This window comes from Accipiter gentilis, chromosome 11 (genome assembly GCF_929443795.1).
Source record: "Accipiter gentilis chromosome 11, bAccGen1.1, whole genome shotgun sequence".
NCBI classification, from domain to species: domain Eukaryota; kingdom Metazoa; phylum Chordata; class Aves; order Accipitriformes; family Accipitridae; genus Astur; species Astur gentilis.
The window spans coordinates 17,052,901-17,068,858 of NC_064890.1; the positions used below are offsets into that span (position 1 = coordinate 17,052,901).

Below are 15,958 nucleotides of genomic sequence, written 5' to 3' on the forward strand. Positions count from 1 at the left end.
AAGGGTGATAACTGTAGAACACCTACAGGTTCTGGGCTCTCAAACCAGTAGGACCCACTGAAATGTAGATTTTCCTCACATTCAGTTTGCACCCTATTCACACTTAGACTGGCACATTTTCTATATCTGAGTGTCAGACAACTAGCACTGAGTGTTGGAGGTGGCAGTCATTATGCAATACAGATTGCCTCATTATAACCCACAAACGGTTATCTGTAACCCTTTCCAGAAGAACCTAGCCTGAGAAATTGGTTGCCTAAATATGAAGTCTGTATTGTTGTTTCAGTGCTATAGAATCAATTCCAGGGCAGCTCAATGCCAGCTATTCCTTAAAGCTAAAGAAGATGGGCAGTGGCACTGCATTCTGCATTTAAACAGGTGGAACTCTTACATGCTCATCTTCAAGGTAATATTAGTCAGTATTTCCTTGGCAATTGGAAGGACTGGTCTGTAATGCTGAATCTCCAGGTTATGTATTTTCATACAGTGATAAGACCAGCTTGAAATTATTTTGTTATTTTCTCACAAGGCATTATTGCTAATTAAAGGTCTTTCTATTTCGCTGATATGCGACCACTGAAGTTTTTGCAAGGGTGCTGACTTTACATTTAAGGATTTTTTTCTTAATGAATGGTTTGTAAGGGAATTTGTAAGAGAACAAACTCTTTAGTGTCTGCAAATAGTCCAGTACTTTTTTCATGCTTGTAGTCTCAAGATAAGCATATAAAGTTTGTACTTAATAGCATCACAAACTGTAGAGGTCACTTGGTAGAGTTTTTAGTTCCTGAATAATGAGAACTTTTTGTTCTGTAGAGAAATTGTGTGATAATCTCAATTAAGCATTTCACCTCTTCGCCAGCCATCATGGTAATAATTATCCTTCTTTTATAAGGCATGTGTCCTTGAGAACCATGGTGATATGTCAAGCCAAACCTTACCCCAACTGCTTTCAGCTATGACTATACTGTGCATACTTTTCAGATCCACTCAACAATCAAGAATTCCTTTTTTTTCTGACATACACACCCACATCTCTTCAGGGGATTGCCTCTCCAGTTTTCCCCATCCTACAGAGTGATAATTCCAGACACATGTGTCTCTTGGGGTTGGGGATCCCTTGGCCTTCATGTTCATAAGATGAAATGAAGCATGTCTTAGCATAAATGTCTTCATGTGCAAATCTCAGTTTGAGACAGGCAGGCATTCACTGCCATGTGTTATAGCTGCAGGCAGGGTGGCACAAGGTTCTCTATCAAATGGCAACTGTTTGGTGACCAGTTTGTCAGAAATGGGGCTTGCTTATCAACAGTTTACTTCAGGCCTCCAGCTCTTCTGGAGATGATCAGAGTTGTATTTTTCACAATCTACCATATGACACAATAATCTTTTGGAAGTGGGATAAATCTATTTGACTTTTCATACCAAAGGAAATGTTTGATGCTGTTTCTTCAAAGTACTGTCACTGCCCAGACTACATCTCAAATAAGTCCCTAATGGCACAGTTAACTGGGCTCAGATGCTTCAGTAGGAAGAATTTTGGTTCTGATACCAGTGCTTTCTATTTGAGGTGGAATAACCTGCAGAATTGTGGTGCTGGGAATTTCTGTTTTTTTTGTTACATTTCTGAAATTTCTATTTCTTCCTTTCCTGTCAAAGCTGGGGTCGTGGTCATTTGTTCCTTGAAACATTTTACCATGTAAGGTCAATATCACCCTGATAACTAAGTCATTTCTACTACTGCTGTAACTACCAAATTTCAGGAGTTTTTCAAGCTTGTCCTAGTTTTGGCTGAGATACGGTTAATTTTCTTTCTAGTAGCTGGTATAGTGCTATGTTTTGGGTTCAGTATGAGAAGAATGTTGATAACACACTGATGTTTTCAGTTGTTGCTAAGTAGTGTTTAGACTAAGTCAAGGATTTTTCAGCTTCTCATGCCTAGCCAGCAAGAAGGCTGGAGGGGCACAAGGAGTTGGGAGGGGACACAGCCAGGACAGCTGACCCAAACTGGCCAAAGGGGTATTCCATACCATATGACATCATGCCCGGTATATAAACTGGGGGCAGTTGGTCTGGGGGGTGGATCGCTGCTCAGGAACTAACTGGGCATCAGTTGGCAAGTGGTGAGCAATTGCATTGTGCATCACTTGTTTTGTCTATTCCAATTCTTTTATTTTTATTGTAATTTTATTATTGTTACTATCATCATTATTAGATTCTTCCTTTCTGTTCTTTTAAACTCTTCTTATCTCAACCCACGAGTTTTACCTTTTTTCTTCCCATTCTTTCCCCATCCCACTGGGTGGGGGGAGTGAGTGAGCGGCTGTGTGGTGCTTAGTTGCTGGCTGGGGTTAAACTACGACAAGCTTCAAGTACTGTTCAAAAGAAAAAATGCAGCTTTTTCATCTTCTAAAATCTGAGATTTCAGTTTCAACATCCTGTTGCTACAGAGGCTAAAATGGGTAATTTTTGGTCTTGAACTGTTGAAGGTTGACAGATTTAAAACCATATGATTTGAAGATGCTGATAAAACTGTGAATTGTACTGTGTAACATTTGGAATGACCAGATTCTTTTTTTCTGTTATTTGAAGAAAGTTATCCTGTTTGATCTTAAAGTCATACCACATTAAGTGGAAGAGTGCCATCAGTTTTGTATGTATTTAAATCGTCATTTAAAATTTCACAACAAAAACTTGAATAGTTTCCCAATCCACTGTTTTCCTTGTGAAATTCAGACTGAGCATGTAGTACTGAGGAGATCCAAGAGAGAAGTCATGTGTCTCTCTGATTACTGGCAAATGACTGCAGTGGTATAGGAGCAGCTTTCCCTGATGTATTCCTTATAAACTTAAACATCAACTTCTAAACAAGAGTTTCAGTGAGCTTGCATAAATTTGCATAAGTATTTGTTCCTCTATTCATGATTTCTAAACTTTTATCTGCTTCTAAGAACTATTTTCCCACCAGTTCTTTATTATACCACAGTCTTGCTAAACTGTTGACCCCTGTAAAAGATTTCAAAACAATTAAGGAAACTAATAAGCAAAATATGAACAACAGTAAAGTTTACATTAATGTTTTGTCATAACAGAAGAACTGGAGTGCCCTCTAGTTCTCTTAGAAAAACCTAAAATATACAATCAATTTGAAAATATGATTTTACCTTAATGTCTTCTTGGAAAGTAATTTTATTCAAATAATTATTTTCAAGACAGACATAAAGAAATAAAGAGCTAGAAATAAAATGAGCATAAGCAATAGCATTAGTTTTGAAAAAAGATCTAGAAGTAATTGCCAAGGTGTGTACTAATGGACACACCAGTAGACATTAGGATATTGCAGAACTTCTCATTTATAGTATAGCATCATGCAAAAAAGTTTCATCTCAATATTTGTACTTCCACCCCTCCCATCCCCCCCCCCCCCCCCCCCCCCCCAAAAAGGCTGCTGGCACTGAATATTACAAGATTATGTGTGGCTTTTCTGTTCCTGTATTGCTCTTTATGCTAAAGATCTGGTTTGTGTTTTCTGGTGTTGCAGCAGCATGTTTTTAATTGCTCTCTGGGTGAATTATACTTTATCTTGCAACTACCGTATCTGATATAGTGGTGAGATTATTATGTGTCTTCATAAACATTTCAGAATGTTGTAAAATAAGGCTGGTGTGTAGTTTTATGTATATTTTGGGTACTTTGTTTAAGGAATATTTGCAAAAGGATGCTTTTCACAAATCAGTCATTTCTAAATAAAATATCAATGGGAGGCTGGAAAATGGAGTTCTGATATTGTCGTTTCATCCCATTTAAACTTTTTATGCTATTTCCTTTAAAATTGAAAATTATTTGTTTCTTACTAGTTAGAATAAATATGCAACTCATTTACCAATTCACTTAGGATAAGACAACTTTTTTACACAGGACAAGTGACAGAAAAGGAAAACTATAGCATGCCATCAATTTTGTGGCTTGAAAGCTTACTTTGTGCTTATCTGCATCAGTTTTAACTTTCATAAATTGTATCAAGGAACTGAGTTGATGTAGTTGTATTTTCTTGCAGTGGAATTCCTGGGAAGAAATGTGGAACAGTCATAGTAACAGCAGAGGAACTAGGTTGTTGCCGAGTAAGTGTGTGTTCATTGCTTTTTGAAAAATAAAATTTAAATGATTTTGTGATTTAGACTGCACCAGATTGTGAAAGTTATAATGTATAAATTTGCATTTTGATATATGTAAGAAGTTAAGATACTTTTTTCCTATCAGTTACTCTTAGTTTTAGATAGAAGTAGAAAGAAGCAGAAAACAATATGAAGCATAAAGTTTTTGATTATTAGATGAGTTTTAAATCTAGTCTTTTTCTCCCTAAGTAATTAATCACATTTTAATCTCTTAGTGTCCAATTTTTAACAAAGATCCATTTGTTACTGCCATGGAATTATAGTTCCATTATGGAATATTGACATTGCATGAACATCAAAGTAAAATTTTAACCTTGTAATTAAAAGGTTTTATGCTAATAGCGAGTCATATTATTTAAAAAATGTGAAATTAATGTTTATGGGGAAAAAAACTAGTAAGGTATTTCAAAGAATCACCATAAAAGAAGAGTTTAAACAGTTTTCTTTAAAGAAAGCGAAGACTTCCATGGCCTATTAATGGCAGATGCCTATGGGAAACAGAAACTGGAAGGAAGAATACGGAAGAATTACAGATGTGGGGTGATAAAGACTAGTTGGAATCTGAGGAAGGAGGCAGTTTGTCAAAGCATGGTATATATTGGATGGGGCTGTAGGGTGTATCTTTGAAGAGTTGGCAATGACAAGATAGCAAATCTTAAATGAAGAATGCAATAGTATCAGACATTTTATGAGAATGTTCAGGGGATCTGGAAAGTACCAGATTAGATATATAAACCTACAAAAATACCTTGAGGCTTGAAGAGATTTGTTTCTGGGGCTTAGTTTTTATAATTCGATGGTATTGAGGGGGTAATGCTTTGCCTTTTGTATAACTTCTAACTTTTATAATACGTCATAAGTGCTTAATTTTTTTCTATTTGTGCAGTAGTCATGTTTCTCTTTTTATTAATATATCCAATAGCTAATCTGTTTAGGCCTTATTTTCTTATGTTCATTAGATATTTGAAGTAAAAACCTTAATTTTGTGCTGTATTTCCAGCTTAGTCAAGTTTGTATTATTTCTCTGCAGAAGTGGTATAGGGGTATATTTGAACAGCACATCGGCTCAAATCTTACCTACTTTTTCCAGGCAACCTGCCAGTCCTGCACAGTTATGTTAATAGGGTGCACAAACTCAGTCTCATTTAACTGCCATCTAGCAGTAGGAAATTCCTGTGTTACTAGTATGAACGAGTAAGTATGGTCATAGGAAATGCCTGTCTTTCCCCTCTGTTTTATATTGGCTCAAACTTTTGTACGTAGTACATGATCAAAATGTTCACACTTTTATCAGATGACAAAATGTGTGCATCATTTAATTGCTTTCCTGTAGAAATTGTACTTCTACATTTAAGTTAAGCTCTTGCCATTTGTAAGAGATCTTTGCCATCACTCCAAGCATTTATTGGTAACCTTAAGAGACTAAAGGCAATTTTTTCCTGATATTGTGGGTTTATCCTCCAAGACCAGCATTTGTTATCCCAGTTGTAATAAACTATTTAAAAGTCATAAATATGCCATTAAATCCATAATCAGAAGAGGGGTTTTTTTCTTTCCCTTTTAATGAAGACAAATACTAGGTGCCTTCCAAGGCCTTCATGTTCTTCCAGATTCACCCCACTCAAATTTTACATACATGATGACTAGTTCAAAATAACTGAAGGGAGCTAGCAAATAATTTGGGGCTCAGTCTCTTTCTCTCTCTTGCTCTCTCTTTTGCATTCTCTGTCATGCTCCTTCATGTGCACACTTTCTCACACAATCTCTTGTGCTGTCTCACCAGCTGTCACATACTTTCTCTGGGATATTTTCCTACCTAAGTTTATTTAATATTTGGATTAATTCTTATCTGATCTTCTGAGATTTTTTGCCAAACTTTTATAGATCATATTCAGTACAGCAAAGATTTTTAGAATCACTGAATTGCTGAGGTTGGAAGAGACCTGGTGAGATTGTCTAATCTGACCCTCCTGGCTCTTCTTAGAGCAGGTTACTCGTTGGCTCTGTGCAGTCAGGCTTTGAGTATGCCCAAGCAGACACCACAGTCTCTCTGTTTCAGTGTTCCGCCACACTCACAGTAAAAAGGTTTTTTTCTTGTATTTAAATGGAATTGCCTGTATTTCAATTTGTACCTGTTACCACTTGTTCTTCCACTGGATACCACTAACCAGAGTCTGTTTACTCCCTCCCATCAGGTATTTATACAAATTGATAAGACCCCCCTGAGCCTTCTCTTCTCCAGGCTAAATAATTCCAGCTCTCTCAGCCTCTTCTCATATGAGAGGTGGTCCAATCCCTTAATCATTTCAGTGACTTTTTTGCTAGAATCACTCCAGCCTGTCCACATCTGTCTTGTACTGGGGAGCCCAGAACTGAACAAAGTACTCCAGGGTGGCCTCACCAGTGCCGAGTCACTTCTTTCAACTTTCTGTCAGCACTCTTCATAATGCAGCCCAGGATCTTTGCTGCCAAGGGCACATTGGTGAGCTTGGTGTCCACCAAGACCCCCTAGTCCTTTTCTGCAAAGCTGCTTTCCAGCTGTTTGGCCTGCAGCCTGTACTGGTGCATGGGGTTATTCCCCTCCAAGTGCGGTACTTGACATTTCCCTCTGTTGAACTCTGTAAAGTTCATGTTGGTTTGTTTTTCTAGCCTATACAGGTGCATTGGAATGGCGGCACAACTATCTGGTGTATAAGCTGCGACTTCTAGTATTGTATCATTTGCAAGCTTGCTGAGGGTCTACTCTGTCCCATCATCCATGTGATGAATGAAGATGTTCAATATTACTGGCCCCATTTTTGACATCTGGGGTACAGCACTAGTGACTGGTCTCCAGCTGGACTTTGTGCTACTGATCATGACACTTTGAAGCCCAGCAGTTCAGCCAGTTTTCAGTCTTCCTCACTGCAGTTATCTAGTCTGTAATTCATCAGTTTGTGAACAGGGATATTATGGGAGACATTGTCTAAGGCCATGCTAAGGTCAAGAATAAACAACATCCTCTAGTCTCACTTCACCCACTGAGACACTCATTTCATGAGGGAAGGCTTCAGGTTGATCAGGCATGAATTTCTGCTTTGTAAATCCATGCTGATGACTTTCAGCCACCTTGTCTTCCATGTGTTTGGAAATGTTTTCCAGGATTGTTTGCTCTATCACCTTGTCAGGGATTGAGGAAAGACTGGCCTGGATCCTCTCCCTTGTCCTTTCTCAAAGACAGGAGTGATGTTTTCCTTCTCCCTGTCCTCAGGAACTTTCCCTGAACATTATGACTTTCCAAAGATAATCGAAAGTGGCCTCACAGTGACATTGGCCAACTCCATCAGCACTCACAGGTGCATCCTATCAGGTCCAACGGACTTCTGTATGTCTAGTCTGTTTAAATGTTCCCTTACCTGGTCCTTCCCTACCAAGGGCAAGTCATCCCTGTTTCAGACTTTCTCAGGTCTGGGTCTTGGGTGGCCAGGATTCTTGAAGGCAAATTTACCAGCAAAGACCAAGGCATAGAAAGCTCTGAGAAACACAAACTTTTCCATGTCCATTGTCACCTAGTCCCCTGCCCCACTCAGTGGTGAGCCCATATTTTCCCTATTCTTCCTCTTGCTGCTGTTACACCTGTAGACCTGTTTATGGAACAGTCTTCCAGCAGGCCCTGCCCCAGTTAGCTGGTGAGTCTGCAGTTTTATCTTTGCATTTATAATCCTTCTTGCATTCTTGACTCTGCCCAAAGAGGAGACCATGTGTGACTATCAGTTTGCCTGACCACAGCAAAGAAACTTTTCTCCTTATTTGTCATCAGAATGGGTGTATTTGTTATCTTCCAGGATCATTTTCTGGAGGCTTCTAGATGCTTAATAGCAAGTTGCTAAGCCATTTGCTTTACAGACAGCTGGAGCAGACAACTGCAGGTTTAAGTCACTGAAGGAATGAGGCTTAATCCTGTCTCACTGGAGTTTTTAAAATTAATTCTAATATGCATTCTTTGCCTCTGCATCTACTTCCCTGAGAATGCAACTTTGGATGTCAGAAAATACTGGTAATATCCTGAGGCATTTAGCATAGAAATTTACCCTTCCTCTGCATTCCTTTACAAAGGAATTCTTGGTTCCAGCAGTTCAAATCACACTATAAGGACATTACAGGAATGCGAATATGTAGAGGGCATCTAGAAGGCAGATATCCTCATTGATTTTGTTTTCTATTTGTATGGTTATTAGTCAATGATTTTTAAATTTTAATTTAGTGTAGTAAACTGCATGTATGTAACTTTTCTGTATTACCTATTTCAGGATTCAGTTTTAATGCAATTTTGTGCGAACAAACTAGACAAGAAGGACTTCTTTGGGAAATCTGATCCTTTCCTTGTATTTCATCGAAGCAATGAAGATGGCAGGTAGATGCCTGTTAAGTATTTCTGCTGCTAAACAGTAGGCAACTTATTTATTTGCAGATGGTAATACAGTTTTTGGTTTTTTATATTTGTCAGATTAAGCTGTATTTCTTTTATAATGCTTGTTGGATTTAAGTATATCATGTTATGCAGTATAATAATAAAACTATTGTAACAAATAGATAAAATATTGCAACTCAGAGTTTTAAGTGTTAAATGTGTAATAAATGTAGACACTGAAAATTAATTGTAATAGAAATAGTTAAATAGCATTACTTTTGTTGGGATATACTATGCCTTTAATTTCAATAGAATTCTCAAAATTGTAGCTGCAGAATATGCTAATGCTTAGAAATTGTTTTAGATAAAAACATTTTATACTGCAAATTTGGAAATATCTTTTAACAGTTCTAGGAAATAGAATTCAAAAATATCTTAAATAGAATTTTTTTTTTTACAAGTGGCTGTTGCTACATTCATGGTTTAATTTGTTAAAGTGGGTTAATCTCTGCTGTTCTGCTGCTAAGACTTGACATGCTAACTTCTGGTCAACATACTGGTTACATGGGGGTCTATTGGCAAGTTAAATTTTCTTGGAAACTGATAGTCCTCACCTATAACATTGTATCAAACGAAAGGCTAGACATGTATGGTATGACTTGTTTCAGTAGCTTAACTGGAACAGTTGTTAACATAAACCTGTGTATGGGTATACGTGTGTCTGTTCCCTGCTCTTTTGCTCTTGGAGCCAGATTATAGGAACAGCTTCCTAAATAAATACTGAAATATCTGAAATTGCAAACCTGGAGAAGTTATGGGTCCTTTGTGAGCGGTATTCAGGTCATTAGTGAAATTTCTCTGGGCATTACTAGGAGTGCTGGTATATGCAGTTTCTCTTGGCCTTGAGTGCTGTGCTTCCCCACTTCCTTCCAAGAGGTGAGTGTTGAGCCACTGATTCTTTACTGGTCTGCTGAATCCAATAGGAGGTTGGGGCACTAATTCTGCACCCATGGGCAGAAGGATGGCCCCTTTTCTGTCTCAGCTTCAGGCATGCCTTCTGAATCATAGCCAGGATAAAAACACAGGCCTTCAAAATGTGAGGAAGATATTCCCTCAAAGGACAACTTTAGTTATATCTGTATGTAGAATTTCAATAGTGATTTCACCAGTGACCTTGCGTCCTGATTTCTTTTGAACAGTTCAGTCCCCAAGTTGAGGATTCAAAATAAATATTTTAGTTTTGCATCATTTAGAGAAAGCAGAATGCATTAAAACAATTAATTGTATTTCACCTGAGAGAAGGTGATCGTGGGATCTCACAGAGGCTTATATGTTTTACTTGAGACAGCCCTGGTTAAAAAATCAGAGACATAAAATGGGGAACAAAAATCAAAAAGCCACAACTCCCTTGGCTTAGTTTCTTAATCACTTCGCTAAGCAAGAGTCAAATCCTTACCAGACTGCTTTATTTCTGGATCTGTGACTGTCTACTGGCTGTACAATACCTGTTTAAACAAGTGGGATGGAGATTGCTCTTGCCTGAAATAACTCACTGAATGGTAGTAATTCTTGTTGAAGTTTTGGGTAAAAACATTTTAGGTTTAGAGCTGTTTAGCACCCTAGTCTGTAATCTCTCTCAAACAGGTCTGTTCTCTTCAGTCCTCCCTACTCTGATTTCACTGCATTTCTTTTTTTCTTACATTAGATTTTATATGGACATTGTATGAGTGAATAGAGATTAGAGCTCTTTTGATTCCGTGTTTGATGACACAAAAGAAAAAATAAATAAATACAAAATATATCTTTTTTTATTACAGTTTTACAATCTGCCACAAAACAGAAGTCATAAAAAATACATTAAATCCAGTGTGGCAGGCGTTCAAGATTTCTGTCAGAGCACTGTGTAATGGAGACTATGACCGGTAAGCTATAAGTTAAGCTTTCTTAGCATATATAGGTTTTTTTCCCCCTAACTCATACATTCTTTTATATGTAAGTTTTTCCTGTGCAGTTCAGTTCCTGATGTTATTTAGGTTATTTAATCAGCATTTTGAAAGGATAATATGTGTTCAAAACCATTCATCACATTTAAGAATTTAGAAAAATAAAGCCAATGTGCTAAATCTGTAGGAAATGTTAGTGGTAATTGCTGGAAAAAAATTCTTTGCTCTCTATGGTGTGGTTAAGAAACAGTTAGAAAGAAAAGACTGATTTGAAGAATGGCCGCTGTTACTAGTGTGCACAAGTTTTAATAATGTTTCAGTGAAAAACAGTGATGATCTGTCTTCCTTGGGTGACATTGTAATGTCAGAGGATACTGATAAATGAAAGCCTTTAAAATATATAGGTAAGTAGATGAGAAATGCAGGAGGTAATCATCATCATCATCTTCAGATTTGAAGTTTTCAGTGATCCCATGCAAAAGGATCCATCTTTGAAAAACATGGTAATAATATCATGTTTTTAACCATCTTTTACCAATAATAACAAGCAGATTAGTTAAATTGAGGAACAAAGGATGCTTTTAGACTCCTTAAAAAACGGACATGTTAGCTTCTAACAACATCAACAAGAAAAATGTTTAATTCCCTGTTGATGTATTCTTGCTCTGTTGTCACCATTCATATTTTTTAAATACATTTAGATATTGGTGTTTTTATTAAGTACCCTGTTAAATGTCTGGTAGTTTATCTCTGCTACCTGAAATCTGGAGTACTGGAATTACTTTGGTAAGACTGAGAAAGTCTACATTTATCGATTAGTCATAATACTTTTAGCAGTGTACTATTTAGTTTAAAATCATGAAGGAAATATATGAAGACTAGGATAAAAATATGCATAATACGTCAGCTGAACGTAGTAGATAGGTGGGTAGATGCGCTATGGTTCAATTCAGCTTTACATAGACTGAAAAAACCAAGAGATGCAAAATGTACTTGTCTGGGTATTTCAAAGGCAAAAGGTCAAAAATCTGTTTTGAATGCCCTGTAACCCCTAAACATTTGTTTTATTTTATTAAGTTGAGAGTGGTATGATCATATCTTATTATCTTACATAAGTTAAGGTATTTTATCTTATTGATTAAAATAAAAATATGTTTAGTATTGCATTCTTTTAACCGTGAACTAAAGTTTCCATCAGCAGAAGCCAAATCCTTTGTTCAAACGTATTGCTGCTTGTAGGGAAATTCAGTAAGACTTTGCTCAAACTGATAATTTTCCTATGAGTGTATCTTTGAAACAATCTTTAATTTGGAATTTAAGTAGTTAATTTTCTACCTCAGTTTTTATTTTCAGCTTCCATTTACGTGATTACTGTCCATTCATGTACCTTTTATGTTACTGTAGTACATGATTTTGCCATGCCATAACTCTGTTTTACTACTTTATCAAGCTAATTATTCAGTGAAGTGTGTGCACTACAATTATTTTAATTAGTTACCATGAAAGCCTAGTCTTCTGGGGAAGAATACCTTGAACTTGTAATTTACTAGCTAATGCCAGGGGATAAACAAACCAACTCTTGAATCAAATGACTGAATCTCAGTAGTCAATATGAAGAAGCAGGAGAGTAAGAAGTGCTTATATTCACTAAGATAAGCAGAATGCTTTCACAGTAATAAACCTAAAATTCTGTCTTTATAATCTGTGTATTAAAGAGTCAAAAGCTAATTGACTTGTGACTTTTTTTTTTTTTTTTTCCTTAGAAAGCGGTATTTTTTAATCATTTTTTTGGGAAAAGGCCATTTTTAGTGTTCCCTACTAGATCTTAGCTGCTTTATTTATCTGTGATACTCTTCCAGTACTTGATGTCATATTCCTTCAGACCGAAGGAAAAAGGGTTCTCCTACATTGCTAACACTCTCCTTGTGAAGTACTTGGTGCATGTTGGTTAATCTTTCAATTAAATGCAATAAAAATGCAGCAATTTCATAATAAGTACATTCTAATCAAATAGAATTTTTAACTTGTATATGGGTTTATGTGCATAATGCATACGCAAAATAGTGCTCATTAAGCTAGTCTCTGGACGCTGCACTATTTATCATATTAAAGAAAAAAGGTTTTCATAATAATTTAAAAAAGATACTGTGGTAGAGGCGTATTGAAATAACTCCAGCATTCCAAAAGAGAATTAAAAAGTATAATAGCATGCCTCAAATTACTGCATAACTACTGTTTTCTCATGTTGATTCTACTTTGAATGCTTTCAACATAATGTGCTCAGTGAATGCCTTATGAGTAAAAGGCTCCATGGAACTTCATAATCCTACCTACAACAATCATGTTTCAAATTAAGAAATACTCATTAGCTGTCAGATTAATTCAAATTAGTATCTGCTGATAGTCCAGAAAAGGCATCCAAAGTTTGGGGTTTTTTTATTTGAAAATGTTTCTTTCTAAAGGTAATGATTAGCTTCCTAAGCTCAGCATGGTAATACATAAAAACACAAACCTCAGAAGTCTCTTTCAGATAATGATAGTTTCACAAATCAAATTTTGTTGCTCTGGGTTCTGTGATAGATGTGAAAGGTGGGAATAATGTTGTTAGTAAGAATATATCACAGTAAACATTCATTCTGGTTTTGGAGAGAGTAAATCTTCAGTTAGTGTATGCTTCTGAGTAAGATCTGTCCACTTCTTCATTGTGAAAAGGCCAGGATTTACTTAATTTTTCTCACACTATGTAATCATACAGTATGTTTACAGCCATGACAGGGATGGGATTTCAGTACTACAGTAGTAATTAGTAGCTCTAATATTTTTGTTCTTTCTTTCTCTTAATATGAGCTCTCAAGTAGCATGTACACACAGTTATTTTCTGCATAAAAGCTTTAAGACAGAGATATCCTAAACCCCAACATTCTCTAACCTTGATTTTTTTAAATGAAAGATTTTTTTAAATTACAATAGAGAACGTGTCCTCTAAACTGTGTCCTTTCAGATAAAGTAGCAGTGTAGAGAGGGTAAAATATCAGTATGTGAAGATTTGAACGGCCTTTTAATATCTTGCATGTCATGCATAATAGGTAAAACTCAAGATCTGTGATCAATCCTTTTCATATGAAATAAATTTTAGGAGAGAGGAGCTTTATTCAAGGAAGAATTGCTCTTATTGAAGTTACATGTCTGAAGATCCTTCTCAAGAATTTATCTTGATAATCTTAAGAATTTATCTTAATAATTCAGGTTTTCTCACTGAGATGATTAGGCTGTTTGAACACAGATTTGTAAGACAATGCAAAACTCAAGTCCCACTAAACCTTACGTAAATCTTAACTTAAATCGCTGGTGTGTCCTGTCTATCTTAATAATAACAGGTGTTGAAACCTGGAAGTAAAATAATGGTTCTCTATGGAAAAAAACTCTTGTGATACTGCCTTTTTTACTAAATTAAATATGGTTTCTTTTCAAAGGTCAAATACTTGGTGGGATAAACTAGGTTTGGAGCTGTTCTTGACATCATTCCACAGAACAAATTTCACTTTAATCAGTTTTCATTCTAAGGTAACTTAACCCCAAACTGAAATTCCACAAGAGGAATAAAATGTAACAAATGGTGTGGTCAGAGCCCTTAAATTTGAGTTGAAAAGAGAAACATCTAGACAAAACAACTCCTTCTTTGCCTGTTTCAAAGTACCATAAAAAATGTGAAAAACATCTAGACATGAATTTGTTGCTGTACGTAAGACCAGCTGTTGATCAACCTTATCCCCTTCCTAGTCCCCTCCTAGTAAAGAAAATTATTCAACATGTGTTCAACCATATCTCAAAGGAAGACTGGGGAGCAGCTTCTGTGGGAGCAAATTACAAAGTAATTGCTTGGATTCCTGTCCCCCCCCAATTAATACCACAGACCTGATGACTTCACTTCATGTGAAACTGTTCTGAAGAATGAAAGCAAGCAAGTTGCTGCTTAAAATACAGGGAGTCTGGAGGTATTATTTTTCTATCTCATGTTCAGTTCAGTTTAGGCCGGACAGGATTCATTATTACTGATTGTTGAATTTACTTATATATACACTCTTTCTGTAGTAAAGGGAGATAAATAAAACTATATACTATCTCCATCCTGATACATGTTTCCTGTTTCGTTAATGATGGTGATGATAATATGCTCTGTAGTATTTGCATTTTAAGAAATCCACTCTTCAAGTAAGTAAAATAAGGTTGATCCTTTACATGGGAAATTTTTGTTTTCTACATCTTGTCTGTTTCCCAGTCATCCCTGAAGCAAGAATACTTAGAGCTGTCCTCAGAGGTTCACTGTATTCTTAAGGAAACAGTTCACCCCCACATTCATCTTCCATTTGTGGCTTTTACATGTGTATAGAGTCATAGAATGGTTTGGGTTGGAAGGGACCTTAAAGATCATCTAGTTCCAACCCCCCTGCCCTGGGCAGGGACACCTTCCACTGGACCAGGTTGCTCAAAGCCCCATCCAGCCTGGCCTTGGACACTTCCAGGGATGGGGCATCCACAGCCTCTCTGGGCAACCTGTGCCAGTGCCTCACCACCCTCATAGTAAAGAATGTCTTCCTTATGTCCAATCTGAATCTACCCTCTTACAGTTTAAAACCATTTCCCCTTGTCCTGTCACTACAGACCCTACTAAAAAGTCTTGTCTCAATCTTTCTTATAAGCTCCTTTTATATATTGAAAGGCCACAATAAGGTCTTCCCAGAACCTTCTCTTCTCCAGGCTGAACAACCCCAAATCTCTGAGCCTTTCTTTGTAAAAGAGGTATAGTCTCATAGATATGAAGTAATGCATAGGAGGGACATAAGCTTGTTTATTGGATCACACTTTTAGCTAAACTGTGTCAGTATCCTGTCTCAGTATCCTGATTCACACAGTAGCCAGTTGCAGATTCATCAGAGGGATGCTCAAGAAACTGTATGAAACCATTATATTCTTCAGCTTTTTCATGAGGTGCTTCTCTGCAAATTTGCCACCTAGATATTGTTTTATACTGTGAAAAAATACTTTAGATCCATGTATTATTTTGTGTGTATAATAAACTAGTTTGGCTTTCAAATCTGATTTAAATGAAATAAATTCTAATTAGTTTTCCTATTGAAAAAGTGTTTACACTGAGTACTTGTGTGTTGGCAGGCTTTAATGTTTTATTACCCAGCCTGCCCACCAGCTCCTGACTCACTAAGAGGAGGGTGAGTGTTCCCACAGTGTCCAGGGCCATCTGACAGTTTGGGAAAAACTGGTACCCAGAGTCTGCCTCTCATGTTCCCCCCATACCCCACAATCTGCTTGTCCCATTTCATTCTAGGAAGCCAGACTCATGGTTGTGTTGTATAATCTGATGGTTCTCTAGTGTAGTCTGATGAAAGAACTAAACAACTATCCTGTTGGCTTTATAGGAATTACAAAAAAATTAT

The 15,958-nt window shown here is 36.7% G+C and overlaps 1 protein-coding gene across 5 annotated transcripts in view; it reads left to right on the forward strand.

Moving 5' to 3' along the window:
• The window catches only part of CPNE8 (copine 8), a 109,739-nt gene that overhangs the window by 48,721 nt on the left and 45,060 nt on the right, over positions 1 to 15,958 (forward strand). For 4 of the 5 annotated variants that reach the window (XM_049813939.1, XM_049813940.1, XM_049813941.1 and 1 more), the window contains 3 exons: positions 4,055 to 4,118; positions 8,462 to 8,565; positions 10,380 to 10,484. In XM_049813939.1, the coding sequence (XP_049669896.1) occupies positions 4,055 to 4,118; positions 8,462 to 8,565; positions 10,380 to 10,484 (273 nt within the window). Of the gene's footprint in view, positions 1 to 4,054; positions 4,119 to 8,461; positions 8,566 to 10,379; positions 10,485 to 14,285; positions 14,456 to 15,958 lie in introns of those variants that run through there. The other variant, XM_049813943.1, reaches the window with a different exon arrangement.